This window comes from Chrysochloris asiatica, unplaced genomic scaffold, assembly GCF_000296735.1.
Source record: "Chrysochloris asiatica unplaced genomic scaffold, ChrAsi1.0 scaffold00079, whole genome shotgun sequence".
NCBI classification, from domain to species: domain Eukaryota; kingdom Metazoa; phylum Chordata; class Mammalia; order Afrosoricida; family Chrysochloridae; genus Chrysochloris; species Chrysochloris asiatica.
The window spans coordinates 1502652-1524647 of NW_006408597.1; the positions used below are offsets into that span (position 1 = coordinate 1502652).

A 21996-nucleotide genomic window follows, 5' to 3' on the forward strand; every position below is an offset into this window, starting at 1 on the left:
CCCCCACCCCCCATTTTGGGTAGCCAATGTCCACTTTCTTGTCCACCATGATCACACCTGGTTCCTATATGCACATCCACATGCCTCTGCTATAGACCCCTTGTCTCTAATCATTTGCTGTTAGGCAACTCACAGTGACCTTACGTACAACAGAACAAACTATTACTCAGCTGAGTCATTCTCACAACCATTACTATGTAAGAGTGCATGCTTGTAGCCACTGGGTCAATCCATGTTTTTGGAAATCTTCCGCTTTTTCGCTGACCCTCTATTTTACCAAGCATGATGTCCAAAGTATGTGAGAGAAAATTTCACAATCTTTGCTCTGAGGAGCATTCAGATTGCACTTTTTCAAGGCAGATCTATTTATTCTGGCAATCCATGGCATATTCAACATTCTTCACCAACACCATTCAAAGGCATCAATTCCTCGTTGGCCTTCCTTATTCATTGTCCAGCTTTCACTTGCATATGAAATACTGTTATTTGGGTCAGGCACACTTTAGTTCTCAAAGTGACATCTTTGCTTTTGAACACTTTAAAAAGATCTTTTGTATCAAATCAAATATACCATTTGATTTCTTGACTCCTGCTTCCATGGGTGTTGATTGTGAATCCAAATAAAGTGAAATCCTTGACAACTTCTATACTTTCTCCATTTTATCATGATGTTGCTTGTTGGTCCAGTTGGGATGATCTTTGTTTTCTTTAGGTTGCAGTGTAATCCATGCCAGTCTGTCGGTTGTGCTTTAAGTCCTCCTCACTTTCAGCAAGCAAGGTTTTGTCATCTGCATATCATAGGTGATTAATGAGCCTTCCTCTAGTCCTGATGCTGTGTTCTTCTTTATGTAGATCAGTTTCCCAGATTATTTGCCCTTTTATGCTGGTTTTTATCTTAAAGTTTACTTTGTCTGAGGTTAGTATTGCCACTCTTGCTTGTTTATTGTTGCAGTTAGCTTGGTAAATTTTTTTCCATCCTTTAACTTTTAGTCTGTTTTCTTCTTTGTGTGTAAGGTGTGTCTCTTGCAGGCAGCATATTGAAGGGTCTTGTTTTCTTATCCATTCTGCCACTCTCTGTCTCTTCACTGGTGCATTCAACCCTTTGACATTCAATGTAATTATCGATATTTATGAATTAACTTTATGTTACTTTTTTGGTGGTGCTTATTCGTTCTTTTGTTCTGCATGCCTTCTTGTTTCTTGTGTTGGGTTTGTGTTTTTTGTGCTGTTTCTTGTCGGTTTCCTTTTAGTTTTCATGTTTGCTTGTTCTGCTTAGAAATTCATTTTTATGATAAGTTGTGAAGTATTAACTTTCTTTGGGATTACCTTATAGTCTACTAACTTTTCTCTCCATTTAAGGTAATCCATTGTATCCTTTAATTTACCTGGCATCCTCACCACCTGGGTCTCTGTTGCTACATTTGTCCCTTCTTTGACATTGATATACTTTTAGTCTTCAGTTGATCTCCCAGCTCCTTTGAGTTTGTTGTTGTAGTCTTGCTCTGTTCTGGACTCTGCTATCGGTTGACTGAGTTCCAGATGGTGCCGCCACACCTGTCAAATCTCTGTTGTTGTTTGTTCTTGTTGGTTTTCAGTCCACAGAACTTCCTTTAGGATGTTTTGAAGTGCTGGGTTGCTTTTGATAAAATCTCTCGGATTTTGTTTATCGTGGAATGTCTTGACCACACCATCGTATTTGATTGATAGTTTTGCTGGATGGACAATTCTTGGTTGACAGTTTTTTTCTTGTAGGGCTTTATATATGTCTCCCCATTGCCTTCTTGCCTGCATGGTTTGTTCTGAATAGTTAGAGCTTAATCTAATTTGCTTGCCTTTATAAGTGACATTTCTCTTCTCCCTGGCAGCTTTAAGTATTCTTTCCTTGTCTTTGATTTTGGAGAGCTTGATTATTATATGTCTTGGTGACTTTCTATCCTTCCTGGGGCACGTTTGGCTTCTTGAATGTTTATCTTCTCATCTTTCAAGATGTTAGGGAAATTTTCTTCCAGCAGCTCTTCAACTATCTCCTCTGTGGACTTCTCTGATTCTTCCTGTTCCGAATGCAAATAATTAAGCTGTTCCTCTTCATGTTACCCAGCATGAATCATAGACTCTCGTCAGATTTTTTTATCCTTTTTTCCTCTTGCTCTTCTATCTTAGCAGTATTGAGAGATTTTCGCTAGTTCTGGCTTCCATCTCTTCTATTCTGCTCCTTTCCTCTTTCAGCGTATTGTCCATTTCTGATATCCTATTATTGACCATCTGGACATCTTTTTGTAGGTTTTGAATTTTTTCCAATGCTGTGTCACTCTTACTTGATTGCTCCTGTAGTACTTTCCTGACTTCTTCCTTGTTTTCCTCCACCCCTCTCAGAGCATTTGAATTTGTTTCTGTATCATTCTTCTGAATTCTTTCTCAGGCATTTCCAAAACCTGCTCTTCCTCCTCTGTAAAGCCTTTGTCTGTCTCCAGCTCATTTGCATCCGCTACTCTCTTCTGTTTTTGCACATGTTTCGGTATCGCTTGTTGCTTTTTGTTCATCATGACAGATATGTGGGGTTTTTTGTGTGTGTTTTTTTGTTTTTTAAAGCTTTTGTGAATGTTTGTTGTTAAGCTTACTGGGTGTCTCCTGGTGAATATGATCAGGAGATAGGCGTCCCTTTTCACATATAATGCTTAGTGGGTGTTGTTGGCTCTTGTCTCAGTGGTGTAATATTGTGGGTTATGGTTATAGCTTGGCCATATGGCCACAATTACTGTCTTTTCTTGAGTAATGTAGGGAGGAAAAGCTCCCTCCTCCAGGAAAGATGTGTAATCAAAAGGACTAATGGCAGAAGCAATAAAAATGCATAGACAAAAATCACCACTTTGGAACAGAAATGAAGCTGTGGTTGACTGTCCCGAGATACACTATTAGTGTGTGTGAAATTAGAAACCTCCAGTGGGAGGTGGCGGTGTCCACTCTCTCAGGTCCCTCCTCTAGTCACTATAGTAGAGGTACGCAGGTAGATACTGGGGAGTTGATGGGGTAAAGATTGTCCACTATTTTTTGTCTCTGAAGGTGTTAGGTATCTGCGTGTACACAGCACAATTCTATAGATGGTTGAGTCCTTTTGTGCTGGAGTTTTACAGATTGCTTTGAATTGGTCCCGCGCAGGGAGCTCGGATAGTGTAGCGGCTGCGAATGGGGCCAAACTGCAAGGTCAGCAGATTGAAACCACCAGCCGCAATGTGGGTAAACTGCGAGGTGCTCCACTCCCGCACAAACCCACAGTCCCGGAAACCCCACACAGGGCCGTCTGGAGTCGGAACCTACTCCACAGTGCACCGCTGCGAAGGATCCCTCTGGGGACACTTTTAGGTCTGTGGCTCCATGGGTGATGTCATAAGTCACCGCCAAGCTCCCTCTCTCTGTACCATTGGAAAACTGTCCTGACTGATGTCTGGGCTGAGCAATGAAGCTGGAACAGGGAGATAGAGAGAGAAATGCGTAGTATCCCACATCTCTCTCTCTTTTTTTTTTGCAGATGCCTCTGCACCACTTTTAGCGCGTTTTTCTGAACTGGACTGGCTTTAGCCCTACCCTCTAAACTCTGCCAGGGCAGGGTAGTTGCTGAGGGAGTCCTGTCTTCAGATTCCTAACTTGCAGTATTTTCCTTAATATCATGATTTTTTTCACTTGCAAGTGTGGGAAACTGTCCTGGATCTTATGGTAGATCCAGAACTCTGGAGTTGTTCTGTGAGCGCTTCCTTCGTGAGAGCCTCCTCTCTTCTCACTGGAGCATGGTTTTTGCTGCTATAACCCAAACCGGAAGTCCACTCAAAATGCTTACTGTTGAAGATCAAAGACCACAGCATTCAAGATGGATTGTACCTTAATATAAAGAAAACAAAAATCCTCACCTCTGGACCAGTAAATAACATTAAGAAAAATGGAGAAAAGTTTGAAGTTGTCAAAAACTTGTCTTTGCTTGGATATACCATCAATCAACACTCATGGAAACAGCAGTCAGAAGGTCAAATAATGTGTTGCATTAGGCAAATCTGCTGCACAAGACCTCTTTAAAGTGTGCAAGAGCAAAGATGTCAGTTTGAGGACTAAGGTGTGTCTGACACGAGCCATGGTATTTTCAATAGCTTCATATGCATTGTATTTTCAATAGCTTAATATGTGAAGGCTAGGCAATGGGTAAAGAAGATGATAGAAGAATCAGTGCATTTGAATTATGATGTTGTGGAAAATGTTAAAAGTACCGTGGACTACCAGAAAAACAAATAAATCTGTGGAAGAAGTACAGTCAGATTCTTCCTTAGAAACCAGAATGACAAGACTTTGTCTCTCATACTTGATACACATGAGAAGGGACCAGTCCATGGAGAAGGACATCATGCTTGGTAAAGTAGAGGCTCAGTGAAAAAGAGGAATACCTGACACACATGCACACACACTGAGATGGATTGGCACCATAGCAGCAGCACTAGGCTCAAGCTTAACAATGATTATGAGGTTGGTGCAGGACCTGGCATTGTTTTATTATGCTGTATATACGTTCACTCTGAGTTGGAACCTACTTCACCTAACAACAGCAACCACCTACCCTTTACAACCAGTGACACAATTAGCCAGAAATCTACAGGTGTAGATCTCCCAGGTTTTCTTCTATATGTGTGTGTATTAAGTGCCATCAAGTCGGTTCTGACTCATAGCAACCCAGTATAGGGTTTCCAAAGAGCGGCTGGTGAGTTTGAACTGTCGACCTTTTATTCAAGTCAACCTGTGGTCCAGTGCGTATTTCTATGCATACTCTTTTTTTCACCCCCTCTGTCCTTGTATCAGGGGTCCACTTCCATCCTATAGCCCCTACCTCATCAAGATTTGTTTTACAGAAGAAATGTGTTCTCATATATATTCTCCTCTTATTTGTATATTCTTTTTTTTTTTTTTATTCTTTTGGTAATGTCCATTTCCACTTTTGCAGCATATCCCTTTATAGGGAGTGATACTTGTTTGCATTCTTTAAAGTCAGATTTGCCAATAAACCTGATTTTATAACTTGGGACAGTAACTTTATCAATGTTTTGATGCAGCAAGCCACCCCTTAGAGGTAACAGATTTTAGTCTGTAGTGTGGTTAGACTTTGAACAAATGAAATTTTCTGTATTTAGGTTATATCTTATCCAGTTCATGTCTTTTGGCTGGTTGAACATAATCTTCATAATGAGAAATAGAAACTGTATAAGTAGCTCCAGGTGTCCAGTTTAACTTTCTTCTCAAGTATCATTTGCGATCTGTTCTTACTTAATTTTTTATTTTAGATCACAGATTCTGCTGGCCATATTCTTTACTCCAAGGAGGATGCTTCCAAGGGGAAATTTGCCTTTACCACTGAAGATTATGACATGTTTGAAGTGTGTTTTGAGAGCAAGGGTAAGTAAGTAGAATGTTGTCCCTGGATTAAACTTCTCACAACACTGGAGTGCCCTCTGAAGTTAGACAGAGCATGAACTTCCTTTTGTGTCTCGGTTTGGCAGGAACGGGAAATGAGAATGGTATATTTGCTGAAGGTCACACACACGTAAGTGAAAGTTGGCTAATCAATAGTTCTTTGTATCATGTGCTGTAGTAGGCATTCTTTGAACGCTAGAGTTGAATTTGGTACTTCTGGTATGGCGCTGTAGGGTAAGCACTGGGCTATAAACCACAACTGGTGGTTCAGACCTACCAGCTGCTCCTTGGAAACCCTGTACAAGGTTGCTATGAATCGGAATCAACTTGATGGCATTTAACTACAGAGTTAAATTTGGTATCAATTCTAAGAGATAGTAAATTTTTATACTGTTGTTAAATGCATTGATTTGGTTATAACTCATAGTGACCCTGTATAGGGTTTCTGAGGCTGTACATCTTTATGGGCGTAGAAAGCTTCTTCTTTCTCCTGTTTTCTGTGCTAGTAACGTGTTTTCCCAGGGATTGGTAGTAGGTTCTGTCTGACTATCAGAATTGGGGCAAAGTCAGAAACAGCTTTGGCCTCCAGAGCATTTGCTAGATCCTAGCATTTGCTAACATCTTGCTGTGGGTTCTTCTGTGCCTCTACAGGCTAATAAGATCTCATAGTAACTTCCCTGCCGATTATCTGGTGGCCTCTGTGCTGAGTAGTGGATGGAAAAGCAGGCTACTTTTCACTTCCTGTTTTGTTTTTTTAGCTTCAAGGACGTTAGTCCCTAATATGCAGTGTTTACTTGCTGTATTAGCTGAGACCCTTTTGAACTGCAATGCACATCACAAAAATAGCTCATACTGGCTTACAGAAACAAGATAGACCATTTTGAATATCTCACCTGGGAAGTTCACATGTGCTGATATGATCATGGCTGGAAGTTGGGGTTTGAATGGTTTCATTAGTTTTTGCTCTTTTCCTCCATCTGACTTTATTCTCAGCTCTGGTAGCGTAGTGGTTACGAATCGTGTTGTGAACCGCAAGGTCAGCAGTTCGAAACTGCCAGCTGTTCCGCGGCAGAAAGATGAAACTTTCTGCTCCCATAAAGATTTACAGCCTCGGAAACCCTGAGCAGGGTCACTATGAGTTGGAACCAACTCCACGGCACATAACAACAACAACAAGTCCATAAGGGAGCAAGGCAATTTTAGCTTCTTCCTGGATTGGTCATGTCCTGCCAGTTACAAGATCCTGCAACAGTTTTGTAGATTTCTATAAGATTGTCCCACTTTTACCTCAAAACCAAATTGTTTAAGAAGACTAGTCATGAGCTTCTTGTTCACACCCGTTCCTGTCTCGCATGAGTCTTAACGCCGCCCTCCCAGTCCTCAGGATCCCATTTTGTCCTTTCCGGTGGTCCTGCACCATCCAAATCTGTGAAATCCTGTCATTAGTTTTCTATTTGAGATGGCCGCTTTTACTGTATCCAAATCCTGCTACCAGATTTATCTCCTAAAACACATCTTTTATCATGTCAGTCCCTTTTTCAAAAACTTTCTCTTCTTTGTTGTGACAATAATGTTCCTGTTGTATAGAACGAAACCCAGAATCATAGGATTTTAGAGCCAGAAGGGATTGTAGGCATCCTAGCACTTAATGGTCTTTATAATCTCAGACCAGCCTTCTCTTGTACAACTCATTAGGTCCCGACCAGTCTGGTTTTCTGCCTGCTAAGCATGTCATGTTTGTTCATTTGCTAGAATGCCTTCTTCCTAAACACAACCATGAGCTTGCTTTTAGTTATTTTAGAGTGCCAGTTTAGCTGATTTCATTTTTCATTGACTGATTCCTTCAGCAAGTATTTAGGAAGTGTTTAAAATATGACAGGCACTGATCTGTTCATAGGGAATATGGTAGCGAATAAAACAGAAGTCCTTGCTCTCAGGAAGCTTACCTTCTCATTGGGGGAAATTAGACAATAAATAGAAATCAGCTGGTCATAAGGGCTGTTGCAGGGGGAATGAAGCAAAAAGACTTTGAGGTGCTGACATGTCAGAAACAGCAAGGAAACTAACTTGGCTTCTTCTAAATAGTATTTCACTTACTGATCGTATCGTTCATTTAGACATTTTAGATTGCTAGATAATACTTTGTTTTGATGTCTCGTGTATACGTTTTACATTCCCGATTATATTAAGCTCTGTGAAGGCAGAGACTGTTTTGTTACTTTTAAGTTTCTTACATGCAATATGTGTACTACCCTTGTTTCCATGGTCGTGACTAACTGTTTGGACCCAGTTCTACGCCCTGAAACACGTTCTTGTTGGTATTGTTAAGTGCCATCAAGTCAGTCCATTCTACATCAGCACTTTGTTTCAAGTTTCATTTGTGAGCTCTGTGTATTCTAACATGGGGAGTGTACGTATAGTGTGTAGTCTTTGGTGCACCTTTTAAAAGATTGTCTATTTATGAGGCAAATACCAAAAAAGAAAGTACTGAAAAATCTGTCTTAAAAGGAGACCCTGTAGGGCCATGATGTCAACTAAGGGGATAGGCTGGCTGTTCTAAATGGGAGATTGTATAGGGTGGAGTCTGACCAGCCAGAGCTCTGTGGTTTTGTGGTTTCACTTGGACTTGAATAATGCTGTGCTGTGGCAAACATGCTGATATGGGGAGAGTCGGTTAGGAACAGGATATCCTGATCGTTGGTCCAGGGAGAGCTGTGAGCTGCTGGATTTCTTAATTTGTTAAATGAGGAAAGGAAAGCAAAAATTTGCATTGCATCTCTTTTGGCGATGCTGTGATGAGAAATGGAGTCCTGGTACCCTCTGCTTCCTATAGTTTGCCAAAGTCCTGCCTTTAGTGGTCTGTCTTCAGTGACACCTGTCCAGGCCTACCATATTTTTCACATATACTATGTCCTTGCACATAGCATGCTTAGGAAACAAATGTGTGAGGGGTTGTGCTGGTTGCAAAAGCCAGATAACATGCACATTTGATTGTATAAAAATATGGTGATTCTCCTCTGACCTTAACTCATATAGCTAGCAGTATCTGAATTGGATGGTTTCGTTTAAATTTTTGCAGTGCTTTGTATTTTTCGTGTGATTGCTGTGTGTCTTAGAACCCACTGAATTATTTTAAGACAGAAACTATACTCTAAAAATCCACAATTCCTGCACCCTGTGAAGTCTCAATCAGTAGTTAGCTGACTTTCAGAAAACCTCCAGAGTCTCAGGCCACAGAAGTTCTCTGGAACTGCAGTCACTAAATGATAATTCAGTTCCCAAAACAGCCTCAAAATTTTATAGTCAGGTGAATTCCAGGGGATTGGAGCTGAACAGGTTTTTGGGGGAGTCCTGGTGTGGTACTGTGGGTTAATGCGCCAAACTGCAAAGTTGTTTGAATTGCAAGTTCAATGATTCCAACTCACCACTGTGAGGTGAAGTGGCAGTTGGAAACTCTATACAGGGTCGCTGTGGGTCGGAATCAACTCAGTGACACTTCACAACAACAGGGTTCTTGGAGTTTTTCCTACTGGTTGATCCAATTCCGTTTTTTAAAATGAAGCTTAATCACATTAATTTTTCTAATATGAACATTGCTATTATTGTTCATACTTCCCTGATAGACATTCATCTTTCTAAGAAGCATCCCTGAGAATTTTACTCCAATAATGGTTTTTTTTTCCCTTTGGGAGATTCTAATTCTCTTAAGGGTTTTATGGGAATAGCCATGTATTGAACAGGCCTTTTATTGATCAAAATGTTTGAATTAAAATGGCTTATTAGATAAAATAACGTTCTTTTCAATACTGACATTTGTGTAAGTAAATCCAAGTTTAGCATATAGCCAGTTATCCTAGTTGAGCATCACCGCCCCACACAATTTGATAGGGCCACCTTTTCAAATGCAGAAACATGCCTTTCCAGCCCATTTGGTACCTAGTCGCTATTGATCTCTGTTGTTGTTAAGTGCTATTCAGTCAGTTCTGATTCAGAGCGATCCTGTGTAAGGTTTCTGAGGTGAAGTGGCTGGCGGTCTCAAACCTAGGACATTGTGGTTCGCAGTCCAGTGCTTATCGCATGGAGCCACTGCGCTCCCTGTTGGTTTGTAAGCCACTCAACTCAGGTTTCAGAGTATTTGACTTTTACTTTTATTTCCTAAAGCAGTAAGCCTCTGTGCTTTCTCTCCTCCCATTCTGTTGCTCTAGTGCCAGCTGCAGTCTCTTGGATCCTGCCAGTGCAGAGATGTTTGCCAGTAGCATGTACTTGTTGCTTTCCGGCACCCCACACACATAGAGGCTTTGTCTGGAATGCTAGTGATTTTAGCTAGAGCCAGGAATTTTCTGCAGCTGAGTTGGGGGAGGAATTGTGCCTACTTCCCTCTATTGAGAAGTGTAGGGGTTATGGAGAGGGAGGGTGGATGGGTGATTTCCCGGAATTTTAAGTATTCTTCACAATGAATCCTTTGATTTCTTTTTCAGGAACAGGGCGGATACCTGACCAGCTCGTGATCCTAGACATGAAGCATGGAGTGGAGGCAAAGAACTACGAGGAGGTATGTATGTCCTACTGTCCCAGCCAGAGGAGGCAGCTGTGAGCTGTGTGGGGAGTTCTGTGCCCTCATCAGGCCAGCAAACAGACCAGGCTCTGCCCAGAAGACTTTGCTTTTCTCAGCAGTCACGTGAAAAACAAAAAGTCACGTGAAAAACAAAAAGCTGTATTAACAGTTTGAACAATAATTGTGACAGTTGGTTCAGTCCGCCAAAGGACTGCACCAACTATCTGATAGAAATGTTGCTGTAAATAAACATTCCGGCATATGCCATTAGCTTCAGTGAGGCAGAAGCTATATACCAGTGACAGTTTTAAAGCCTGGAATTCATTTACTTAGGGGCTTCAAAAAGTTATGGGAAAATTCCATTCTCTTTCAATTCCATTTTCCATGAACTTTTTGAAGCCCCCTTTATGTGTTAATGTCCAGTGTTTAGAAATGTGGTGTTGGTTTTCCATTCCTATGACTTTTTCTTTTTTTTCAGGCTGTCTACTTAGTGTGGTTTAGATTTGAACAACTGTGCTCTCTTAGAGAAATGCAATAGTCAGAGGTCCTTACTATTTAGTTAGATAAATGTTGTTGTTGTTGTTAAGTGCCGTCGAGTCGGTTCCGACCCATAGCGACCCTGTACAGGGTTTCCAAGGCTGTAAATCTTTACGGGAGCAGAAAGTCTCATCTTTCTCCCGCGGAGTGGCTGGTAGTTTCGAGCTGCTGGCCTTAAGGTTTACAGCCCGATTCATAACCACTACGCTACCAGAGCTCCTTAGTTAGATAAATAGTCAGAGCTAAAGAATTTTAAACTCTTAAGGAAGATAGCAGAATGGAAAAAAAGGCTGTAAGGCTGGATGGTGATAACAAGTTAAATTTGATGTCAACAGGAAGAAATGTAGAATAGTAAAAACTGACTGATACATTTGTATGGCGGGGAGAGGTGGAGGTGTGCATGGAATAAGGAGAGTTATGAGAGACTTTGGGAACAACACAGAAATAGTTCATCAAATGAAGAGCAACTTTGAAAACCCTAAAGAACTGGTTTAGCTGGGAGGCTTCATCTTCACAGAAAGATAAGAGTGTTTTTACTCAGCCGAACAGCACCTTAGGGCCTGAGGAAACATTAGGATACAGGAAATGTGCATGGTTTTTGAAGAAGGAACAGAAAAGGAGGAAAGTGGGTGGTTTTAGAGAGTTTTCTAGGAGTAGTGATGGAACAGGAGCAGAAGTTCTGTCTTTATTCAGGACTCTGGAAGGGAAATATTCTACAGTGAAGAAAATTGGAAATGAGTGGCAGATTCTGCAGTGGGACTAGTAGTACAACAATCACAGTTCTGAGGTTTTCCCCTCCCCTTCCTTTCTGATGCTGAAGTTGTCAGTTGGATGAAAAGTGGATTGTATGTAAGTGACACAGTAGTGAATGGAAGACTATTCCTGGGAGCGACTTTGGATTGCTTGTTTCTGTATCCAGTCTAGCTTTCAAAGAAATAAAATTTGAGTCTCTGTATTGGATGGATTTAAGAGGAAATTGAAAAATATTTTGAAACTGTCATGATTCAGAATAATCCTGATTCTATCTAAATGAGAATTAATGTGTGTTCAAGTGCTATCATAAGGTGTGAAAAGAGTAGGGGAAATGTGGTTGTTATGAGGTGGGAGAATAGGTACATTTATTTTCTGCTTGGGGTTACTGCTGCTACTGCCCTACTCTAAACAAGCAGTCTTTGAATCCCTACTATGTGGATTTCACCTGTTGTCATTTTTTTCTCCAACTTACAGTGTTATTGTGGACTTCCATAGAGAATGATATGAACGTCACTGTCATATAGCATTTTAGAACCCCTATACATCCTGGAGGAGTCCTGGTGTGGCGCTGTGGGTTAATACGCCAGACTGCAAAGCTGTTTGAACTGCAAGGTCTCGGTGGTTCAAGCTCACCAGCTGCTCCTTGGAAACCCTATACAGGGTCACTGTGGGTTGGAATTGACTCGATGGCACTTACTAACAACAATACCTCCTGTAAGAAGTTGTGGCACAGTGGTAAAAGCTCTTGGCTGCTAACCAAAAGATCAACTGTTTGAAGCCATCAGCTTGTTGTTGTAGTTAGGTGCCATCGAGTCGGTACCGACCCATAGCGACCTTATGCACAGCAGAACGAAACACTGCCCGATCCAACCTCACTATTGTTGCTACGCTTGAGTCCATCGATGCTCCCACTTGGCCAATCCATCTAGTTAGGGGTCTTCCTCTTTTTCTCTGACCCTCCACCTTAGCAAACATGATATCCTTCTCCAGCGACTGGTCCCTCCTGACAATATGTCCAAAGTATGAGAGACGAAGTTTAGCCATCTTGGCCTCCAAGGAGCACTCTGGCTGCATTTTCAGTATTCTTCTCCAACACCATCACTCAAAGCCATCAGCTGCTCCATAGGAAAAGCTGTGGCCGTCTGCTTCTGTAAAGATGACAGCTGCGGAAACCCTAGGGAACAGTTCTGCTCTGTCTGTAGGGGTTACTATGACTTGGAATCAACTTGATGGCAGTGGGTTGGGTTTGGTTACCTCCAGGAATGGAATTGCCATAATCCTTGGGCTGTTGACATTGAGAGGGGGGCTTTGTCTTTCCTGAATTTCTATTTAACCCAAGAAGGGAATCCCTAGCAGAAAGGAAACCACATCATTTCCTTTGCCTGCTTCCTGCTTCCGATGTCTAGCACGTCCTCAACCTGTCTTTACGTGCATAGTTACAACACAGCTCTAAGATTCTGCTTCTTAACCAAGAAACTCCTACCGACTACTTTCTTTAAAGGCCCTCCCATTACCTCCCATACAGCAGACCAGGTTGAAACATAAGAGTAGTGAGTATTACACAGACCAAAGACCAAACCTTTTCTTAGTCTATGTCTGGGTACCCTTGAATCTTGCTTAGAAGTAGCTCTGAGCTAGTGTCTACTGAGAACATGGGTACTAGAAGCTTTTGTTCCTATTAAATTACTGGAGAGCACCGAGCACATCAGAGTTCTTGAGGCTTTCAGTTTTAGGCCCTTGCTGTAATGGAGACCCTTTTTCTCTACGGGATCTGGGCCCTTTGGCATCAGTATTATGAAGGAGGAAGGTGGTGGTACGTTTCTTTAATTTTCTTCATAGCCAGCATATCATTCCTTCACATTTATGGCCTTTGTAGTTCTCAAATCACATGTGATTCTGTAAAATTCAATAGTAATCTATTTTAATGGCTGGGCAGAGTACCACACTACCTACCTAAATTGTTATGAAGGATCTAATTAGTTCATGTAAACACAATACATAAGATGATAGCATTTGGAAGGAAGACTGCTTAGTATTTGTAATTGTAGCTTGAGTTCTCTAAAGAGAAAGAATGCTTATGTCTTCAGCAATAAACCACTTGTTTTTGTTTTTAATGCTTTCCTTTTATTTTTAAAATTTTTTAACTTTTTGTTGTGAGTTGGGTGAAGGTTTACGGAGCAAGTCATCAGTTTTACATTCAACAAATCGTACTTTATGTCTTTAAAACCCTGTGTTATTTTTTGAGTCCCTTTGACTAGCTTTTGACTGTCAAAGGTGGCAGCTTCTTTTGTAGATTTCTATATGTTAATTGGAACTCATTTTAGTTTCTGGTCTGTGAACTAAAGTAGTTGTTTTCAGGGACTTACTATCTCAGCCATGCACTTGTGAGAATAACAATTACTGTCTCACAAAAAAATAGTTATTTCTGACACTCTTCAACTCTTGGTCTGTGCAGGTACCTTCTTGCTGTGAATGTAAGCATTTTCAGCACCTATGAGTCTGTCATTTGCTCTCTACTAAACCCCTGGTGCTGTAGGATCAACACTGAACTGTGAACCGCATTGTTGTTGGTTCAAATCCACCAGCTGCTCTTGGAAACCCTATGCAGAGTCACTGTGAACCAGCTGGATGGCACTTAACAACAGCAACAGCAAACCCAACCAAACTCAGTGCATGGAGTTGATTCTGACTCATAGCAGCCTATAGGAAGGATAGGGCTTCCAAGGATGTCAATTGTCACAGGAGCTGACTGCTAGGCATGCCTGTTATTGTGCTACCAACTAGTTCCGACCCTGTATAAGGTCTCCAAGGAGTGACAGGTGGATTTGAACCATCACCTTTGTGGTTAGCAGTTCGGTGTTTATCCTACAACACCACCCCAGGACCTCAGTGGATCCGAACAACTAGTGGGTTGGAATCCCCAACCTTTCATTGAGCAGCTGCACAGGGCTTCCTTGTGCTCTCTACATATACACCAAAGTCTGTCTGCGCTGGTTCGAGCACAGCCTAACACTCTCCAGAAGTTTTATTTCTCTTGACTAGCTGCAGGAGGAACTCTGCTTCCATGTACTGGATCCAGGTCCTTTCTTGACATGGCGTAAGGTGAATGAACTAACCCGGACAAGGCACTTGGCATAATTGGTCACTAGCTCCCTTCTCTTACCCTTCCTGGAAACTGTCAGATAGTCATAACAGCATAAATAGGATCATGCTAAATGTCCTCTAAGCCCCAGGATTGGCAGCATTATCTGCACTCATTTGGACACACTGTTGACCTTTTGAGCTTCTGTGCATAGACCTGTGATTTTTCTTACCCTGCCCCCAGGCACATGGTGATTTGTCCTTGGGTGTAGGTCTATCTTTATGTTAATTGTGGTAGACTAGATGGTCTTGTCCTTTATTGCTGGGTTTCTGGGTTCATGGGAAGTGTGGTGGCAGAGTGGCGGAAACAAGATTAATTGGACATTTGGCTTACCACATGAAACTGTTCTCCTTGCTCTTTCTGCTCCGCCAAGGATAGATTCTCCGGCTGGATTTACACATGTATTTTAAGATGTTTGTTTTCCAGAAAAGTGAACCCCTTTCCTGGTAAAGTTACATGTAACTCTGAACTCTTTAGATGCAGATGACCAGAGGAGTGGAAAACTTGGATTTGTTTGAGAAGAGTTTAATTTTATTGATATTTTGGAGGTGTTGTTATGGGTAGGTTTGCTAACTTTTCGTTTTTCCCTGTGGGGCCCACCACTGTAGACGAGAGTGGAAGACACTGTGGTAGAGGGTCTGGTGAAAATAAATGCCAAGTGCTCCGAACCAACAGGAAGTGCTTGCTTCTGGACCAGTAGCACTCATTAGCCTTTGTGAGAACTTGCTTCTTTTGAAGAAAGTGTAGAATGGACCTAACTAGTTAGTTATATGTGTTTACTGTGAATTAGGTATGTGGGACTATGTAAAATGTAAATTGTTTTTCATTTCTTTTAAATGCAGAAGTGAAACTAGCTGTGGGAGAAAGGATATAAATCAAAATCATTAGAGAGTACGACAAGATTCGAATGCGTTTGAATGGTGTGACACAGTCTAAGTGTTGTAGGGCTTTAAGGAACAGGGAGATCCGTGTGTCCAGCACAGCTCAAGCCTGAAAGACAGGTCAGCTGTGGGTACACTAAGACTCGATGTTTCTGGAAGTCAGGGATTCTGTTTGTTTTGATGCTTTGGTGATCAAGAGACCACAGTGCTTTTTTATGCTACTAAAAGGGCCAACTAGTAGTCCTGGTGTGGCCCTGTGCATTAATGCACTGGCCTGCAAAGTCAGTGGTTCAAGCTTACCAGCTGCTCCTTAGATACCCTATACAGGGTCGCTATGGGTCAGAACCTACTCGACAGCACTTAACAGCAACAACAAAAGGGCCAGTTAACTGTGGAATCTTCAGGTTCCTCGTTTGTAAAAATGAGCTTATTATAAAATAAGGTCCCTTGTAACTCTTATCACTCCTTGATTAAGACCCAAATACAACCTACCAGGGGAGTGCTGCTCCCTAGTGGAGAACTGAGGTACATGTTGTAAGCTTCCTTTGAACTAGTTGGTAAAACGAACCTCGTAGAGGAGAGAAAGAAGTGAAATAGCTGGTTATATTTATCCTTTTATTTAAAAACACATAAAGGGGCAGGACAGCAGTCAGTAGGGATTTTTTTTTTTTTTCTGGTTCCATCCCCAGTAGAGATTTTTATATTGAGGTTTTCTTATTAGCTTTTTGTACTATGGTAACTAGTCTTGATTAGAGTCATTGAATGCTTTGTCCTAGGCAAGCAAAGCGGGTCTTCTTGAAAATGCTTATCTTATTAATATGAAAACAAACCAACCGTAAGACACTGTATACTGTGATACCATGGATAAGTCTATTTTTCAGGTTTTTTTCTGTGTACATTTATGTACATTTGTAGTTAGATGCTGTCAAGTCATTTTCCAATCATAGGGTTACAAAGGGAGCAAAACATCGCTCAGTCCTGCACCATCTTCATGTCATGTCTGTGTTTGAGCTCACTGTTGGGGCCACAGTGTCAGTCCTTCTCATTGAAGAGCTGGAAAGATATGCACCAAGTTCCCAACCCAGATTATTCCTCTGAGAAAGACATGTGAGGGTAGAGCTAAAAGCCTGAGAAATTATGAAAGTAGACTTTTTGTTATTTTCTTTACTTCTGAATAGTTTAAATTTTTACCAGGAGAACATATTGCTTGGTCATATGTTGCTGGTACAACTAAAAATTTATAATAAAACACCAGGCAGAAAAGGGACTAGGAACAGGTTTGTTATTGTTGAGAGCCATCGAGTCAGTTTTGACTCATAGCCACACTGGATAGGGTTTCCAAGGAGAGACTGATGGGCACCACACTGGGAATCCTAGGAACAGGTTTTGTTGTTGTTGTTAAATACCATTGAGTCAGTTCCAACTCATAGTAACCGTAGTCAGTTTCCGAGGAGTAGATGGTATGTTTGAACTGTCAATTTTGCACTTAGCAGTCCAGTGCTTATCCTACAGTGTGCCACAGTAGAATGCCAGAAACATGTTTGGGGGGCCATAATCTACAATGACCATCATCAGTATCAAATGTATCATCTTTTTTCAGGTTTTAGGTTTTTGTCATTTAATAAACAAAAAAGCACATTAAGTTTTCAAAGTAATTTTTTAAAATATCATTTTCAGCTGGCAGAGCCACAGCCAAGTTTCACTTCCAGTTCCTTTTGTAAGTTTCTATTTAGAGATCCTTAAATCACTTATGTCTAAGAAGCAGCATCATGCCATTGCCTTTATACTAGCTCATTCAGGAAATGTTAGAGGGAGACGAAAAGAACAGAAACAAAGATGCTAAAAGATCTAGGGTTCAATTTGAACACACCTTTACATTGAGGCACTTATATGTCTCTTGTATTGGTATCTTTTTCCTGAGGAATTTTTATATGTTCTATATGAAAGCAATCAATAGATAGATATTCTAAGTTATTAGCAAAATCTGGTATTTGGGCATTCATTTAGCAGAGTTAGCTCAATGCATCAACTATAGCTCAAATCTTTTTTTTTTTTTTTTAATGTTTTATTGTGAGTTATATGATAGTTTACATGAGAGAACTTTAGTTTTACATTCATTCCATCGTATATCATCTCATTGCCATGGTTCCAATTTCCTCCATGCATCATCAACCAACCAAAGGGTATATCCTAGAAAACCCACCCCTTACACTACCACACACACACACACACACACACACACACACACACCCAGTTTTCGGCCCATAGTCCCTTTCCCTTTCTGGATCCAAAGTCCCCAGCCCCTTCATCACTCCATGTCATTGTCTCTGTCTCTGTCTCAGCCATCTCTGTCTCTCTGGGTAGGGTCCCGCTCTCGGCTCTTCTCCGTTGATGGTCCCAGAGACCTCCGCTCCTATCCTGGAGAATTAATCACTCCCTTCCTTGTTACAAAACGTCTACCTTTGCATTTCCAACACTCACAATCCGTCCTGATAAGCATTATTCACTATAGTATCACGAGTTACCCATCTGTATTTCTTTTCATCCGTTCCGCGCAGACAGATTGAGTTGTACCCACTGGAGATTCTGCCTTCCTCCATGCTCCCTAGCACTGGGTTCCCTCTTGAAAGCTTGTAAGCCAGTCACTTCTTGCCTTTGTAGTCCCCCCCTCCCCATTTGAGTATCCAGTGTCCAAGTTGCCCATCTCCGTCCACTCTGTGTGTGGAGGGGGTAGGAATGTTTCTTGCAGTGTCCAAGTTGCCCATCTCCATCCACTCTGTGTGTGGAGGGGGTGGGAATGAGTCTTGCTGTAAGGATTTGTTCCTTCTTTTGAGTTGCTGCTCCATATGTATAGGTCAAGTTCATCGGATTGTATCAGCTCACTCTTTTTTTTTACCCTCTTCTTTCTTCTCCTGGATGAGCTCCGATCATCCAGTCATCCGGTCCAGGTCACGTGGGTATCATTTGCAAGTGTGGGCGCTCCTGTGCACATGCCCTCTCTTCCCGTTAGCCGGTTGCTCCACTCTCCTCTCGAGTCCTCCGTGGCCATGCCACTGACTCTGGGTCCAAGAGTTCCCAGGTCTCCTTACACTGCTTGCCAACCAGGTCCCCAACTGGGTCCACAGAAGTCCACTGAACATTGTAGGGCTTAGCTTGCCGCTTCATTGCTGCTTTTACGCCACTTCCCTCCATCGGTGATGTGTGTGGTCACCGATCAGAGCATGCAGTCTTAGTCTTGGAAGGGGGTTTGCGTTGAGAGGACCTGGCCACTTGCCTTGATGTTTCCTAGGGAAGCGATTTGTTTGTTCTTGTAGTAACAGTCCATCTGCCTCCATTTTTCCTGCAGGTCTTTCTTTCAAGAGGTATCTTTTATTCTTCTAGCCGCTCCAGGATGGTCTGCTCATCCTTTCAAGTGGAGATTTCTCATCTCTGGAGATCTGGATGTGGTTCCGGTTTCTACCTATAGTTTTATGTATTGCAAAGGCTCCGCAAGAAGCCTCGTTCACTGGGTACGCTGTAGCCCCATTTTAGGTATTTTAGTCATAGGCAGAAGACGGACTTACAAGCCTTCTAGTGTGATGTTTCTGACTATTCCTTTCTCTCCCTCTCCAGTGTCTACTCTGTGCTGCCTGGTCAGGGAAGCGCCGGAAGTTCTCCTATAGCTTAAATCTTATGCCCAGTTATTGTTAAGTGTCATTGAGTCGGTTCTGACTCATAGCATACCGGTATAGTGTTTCCAAGGAGCGGCTGGTGAGTTTGAACTACTGACCTTGCTATTCAAACCAACCTTGCAGTCCAGTGCTTATCCTACAGTGCCACACCAGGGCTCCTATAGCCAGTTAACTTTTGTGTATTCAGTCATTGTCAGTCACACTATTAACTAGAACAAACATTTTGCAAATCTGAAAAAACACGTCAAGTGAAAGAAAACTTACATGGCTCACTGCAAATCCATTACATTTTTGTGTACCAATAAATACAAACTTAATTTTTATATCCCCATGTTAATGGTAATTTCTAGTTTTCTTTTGCTGTAAGCAACTTTTGTATTCTTCATAATCAAAAGAAGACTATAGCTAGCAAAGAAAACAGAAATCACCCTTCAGCTGTTCCCATTCACCCCATGTAAACTGCCGTTGACAGTTAACAAAGGTGAAAACAGGGCTGTCCGTAGTGAATACTGGATAAATAGGGAGTGAAGAAGCAGATGCAGATGGAGTTACAGAATTCCCTATGTGGAGAAATCTTACAGAGATTTAAAAGCTGAAAAGCTCTGGTGGTGTGTCACCATTTTAAAAGTAAAGTGGGTCTTAGTCTAAGAAGTGAAACAAAAGAGCATAACTAGAATAAGGAAATCTGCCATCTTGTGCTGCGACCTCTAGTTCTTAGAGACACCTGGTGGTTTTACAGTGGTCTGGGTTGAGAAACGAGACTAGTCCGACACTCTTCTTCCCTCAGCATAAGTGGGGTAACTGGAGATTTCTTTTGATAACTGAGCTGTGTGTGTGTGTGTGTGTGTGTTTTTAAAGCAATTCAGTACAATTTTTTTTTAGTGCAGACCTAAGACTCATCTCAATGCTAGTGGTGCAAAACTTAAGTGCTTGGCTCCTAATTATAAAGTTGGCTGTTTGAAGCTACCCAGTGGCTCCAGAGGAGAAAGACCTAGCAATTTGCTCCCTTAATGATGGCGATCTAGAAAACCCTCTAGGGCTCTGTCACCTGGGAGTGCTAGGAGTTGAAATGGACTCAGCGGCACCTGGCAGCAGGACTCAGCTTGGCTCTGGGATCTATGATCTAGACCTTGAAACTGTTGTATTTAATGGAACAATCCAGAATTCTCCCATCTTGTGTGTTGAGTTACTGTCTTAATGTCATCATAATACCTGTTCACTCATTCCTTTGCACAGTTTTTTTCAGGGAATGGAACTCATAATTCCTTTCTTTTCCAGATTGCAAAGGTTGAGAAGCTCAAACCTTTAGAGGTGGAGCTGCGACGCCTAGAGGACCTGTCAGAGTCCATCGTGAATGATTTTGCCTACATGAAGAGACGGGAGGAGGAGATGCGTGATACCAATGGTGAGGGGGATGGCTCTTCTTTTCAGAATAAGTGAGCCACAAAGAAGACAGATCCCCAAACTCTATGTTCTGGTGTCCACCTTTTCTCAGTTTTGTCAAAGAGATCTGTGGAATGGGAGAATTGCTTATACTTCTGTTGTTGTTGCCAAAAGCAAATGAGCATTGCTAGGTTTTTAAGAGACTAGAAATCTCACCTGTGATGTGCAGTTGACCAATTAGTTTATAGCACATACATTTTATAATACGAATCTTTGTCATTTTTAACATTTTACATAAAAATAGCATTTTCTTTTTTTTATAATTAGCTGAAATTCTGGTGTTAGGTCTAGGAACAGATTGTAGTTAATGAATTGCCTTCTCTCCCCACTAGCCATTGTTTAACCAGCTGGGCCTCTCAGTTCATTACATTTACAGTGCTTTTGGGTTTTTTTTTTAGAGTCCACGAACACTCGAGTCCTGTATTTCAGCATCTTTTCAATGTTCTGTCTCATTGGACTAGCCACCTGGCAGGTGTTCTACCTGCGTCGCTTCTTCAAAGCCAAGAAGTTGATTGAGTAATGAGGCACAGTCCCCTCCCACCTTGGATCTCACTCAGCAGAACATCGCTGGAATGTGCCTGACTCGAGGCACCCTCCCAAAAGCACCATCAAGGCACGTTGGAGCTTTTCTTGCCAGAACTGATCTCGGGTGGGGAGACATGGGGTACCACCTAGACCCAACAAGCCAATGAGGGACTTCTTTTTCTCTTGGTAGGATTTGGACTGGTTTTGTAACAATAGGTCTATTATTAGGGTCACCTATGAAAAAAACTAGGGGTTACCTAGATAATGCCAAAGCCAGCATTTGTACTGGGTTTCCTCATGTGATCTGTTTGAACCATGTTTTCCTTCCTTCTCCCCCTTGTCTACGAGCTTGGGCTTCCACTCTTAATTCCTTTACCCAGATCTGTGTGACCATGTTGAACTTGTTTCATGCTGATTGTCCCTTTTGGGTTTCCCCTTGAAAACACTCTTAACTTTCTCTGCCCTTTAGTGGAAACGTCTAGGTAGCTCCTGGTGATATCCTTTTCATAACTCTTTACGTCTCTCAAAAAGGTGAAGGATGTAACTAACACCTCATACAAGTGAGCTTGGAACTGTAGATAACTCTTAAAGAAAATTTCAATTTGTTAAGAGAATTAAAATATTTGTGCTCAACTGTTTGAATTTTTTTTCTTTTTGTGCACGTGTATTTATAGTTCTATGCAATTTTACCATGTGTGTGGACTGGTGTGGTCACCACAAGATAGAGACCAGCTCCATCACAGGGAGACCCCTCATGCTCTCATTTTTATACCACGGTCAACTTCCTCCCCTATGCCCAAAGTCTGACAACTACTAAAGTAGCCTCCATCGCTCTAATTTTGTGATTTCAAGAATGGTATATAAATGGAATCCTATAGTATGTAGCCTTTTGAGGTTTTCTTTTTTCATTCAGCCTAATTCTCTTGAACTCAGCTAAAATGTTGCATTTATCAACAGTTTGTTCCTTTTTATTGCTGTGAAGTACTCTATAGTGTGGGTGTACCACAGTTTGTTTAACCACTGAAGAACATTTGGGTTGTCTTT

General features: G+C 41.6%; 1 protein-coding gene across 1 annotated transcript in view; it reads left to right on the forward strand.

The window, feature by feature from the left end:
• Positions 1–21594, forward strand: part of TMED10 (transmembrane emp24-like trafficking protein 10 (yeast)) — a 60753-nt gene extending 39159 nt beyond the window's left edge. The window contains exons 2-5 of the mRNA XM_006865517.1: positions 5316–5427; positions 9924–9997; positions 20263–20389; positions 20826–21594. Of these exons, the coding sequence (XP_006865579.1) occupies positions 5316–5427; positions 9924–9997; positions 20263–20389; positions 20826–20947 (435 nt within the window). The 3' untranslated portion in view covers positions 20948–21594. The remainder of the gene's footprint in view (positions 1–5315; positions 5428–9923; positions 9998–20262; positions 20390–20825) is intronic.
• Positions 21595–21996: the final 402 nt, after the last annotated feature.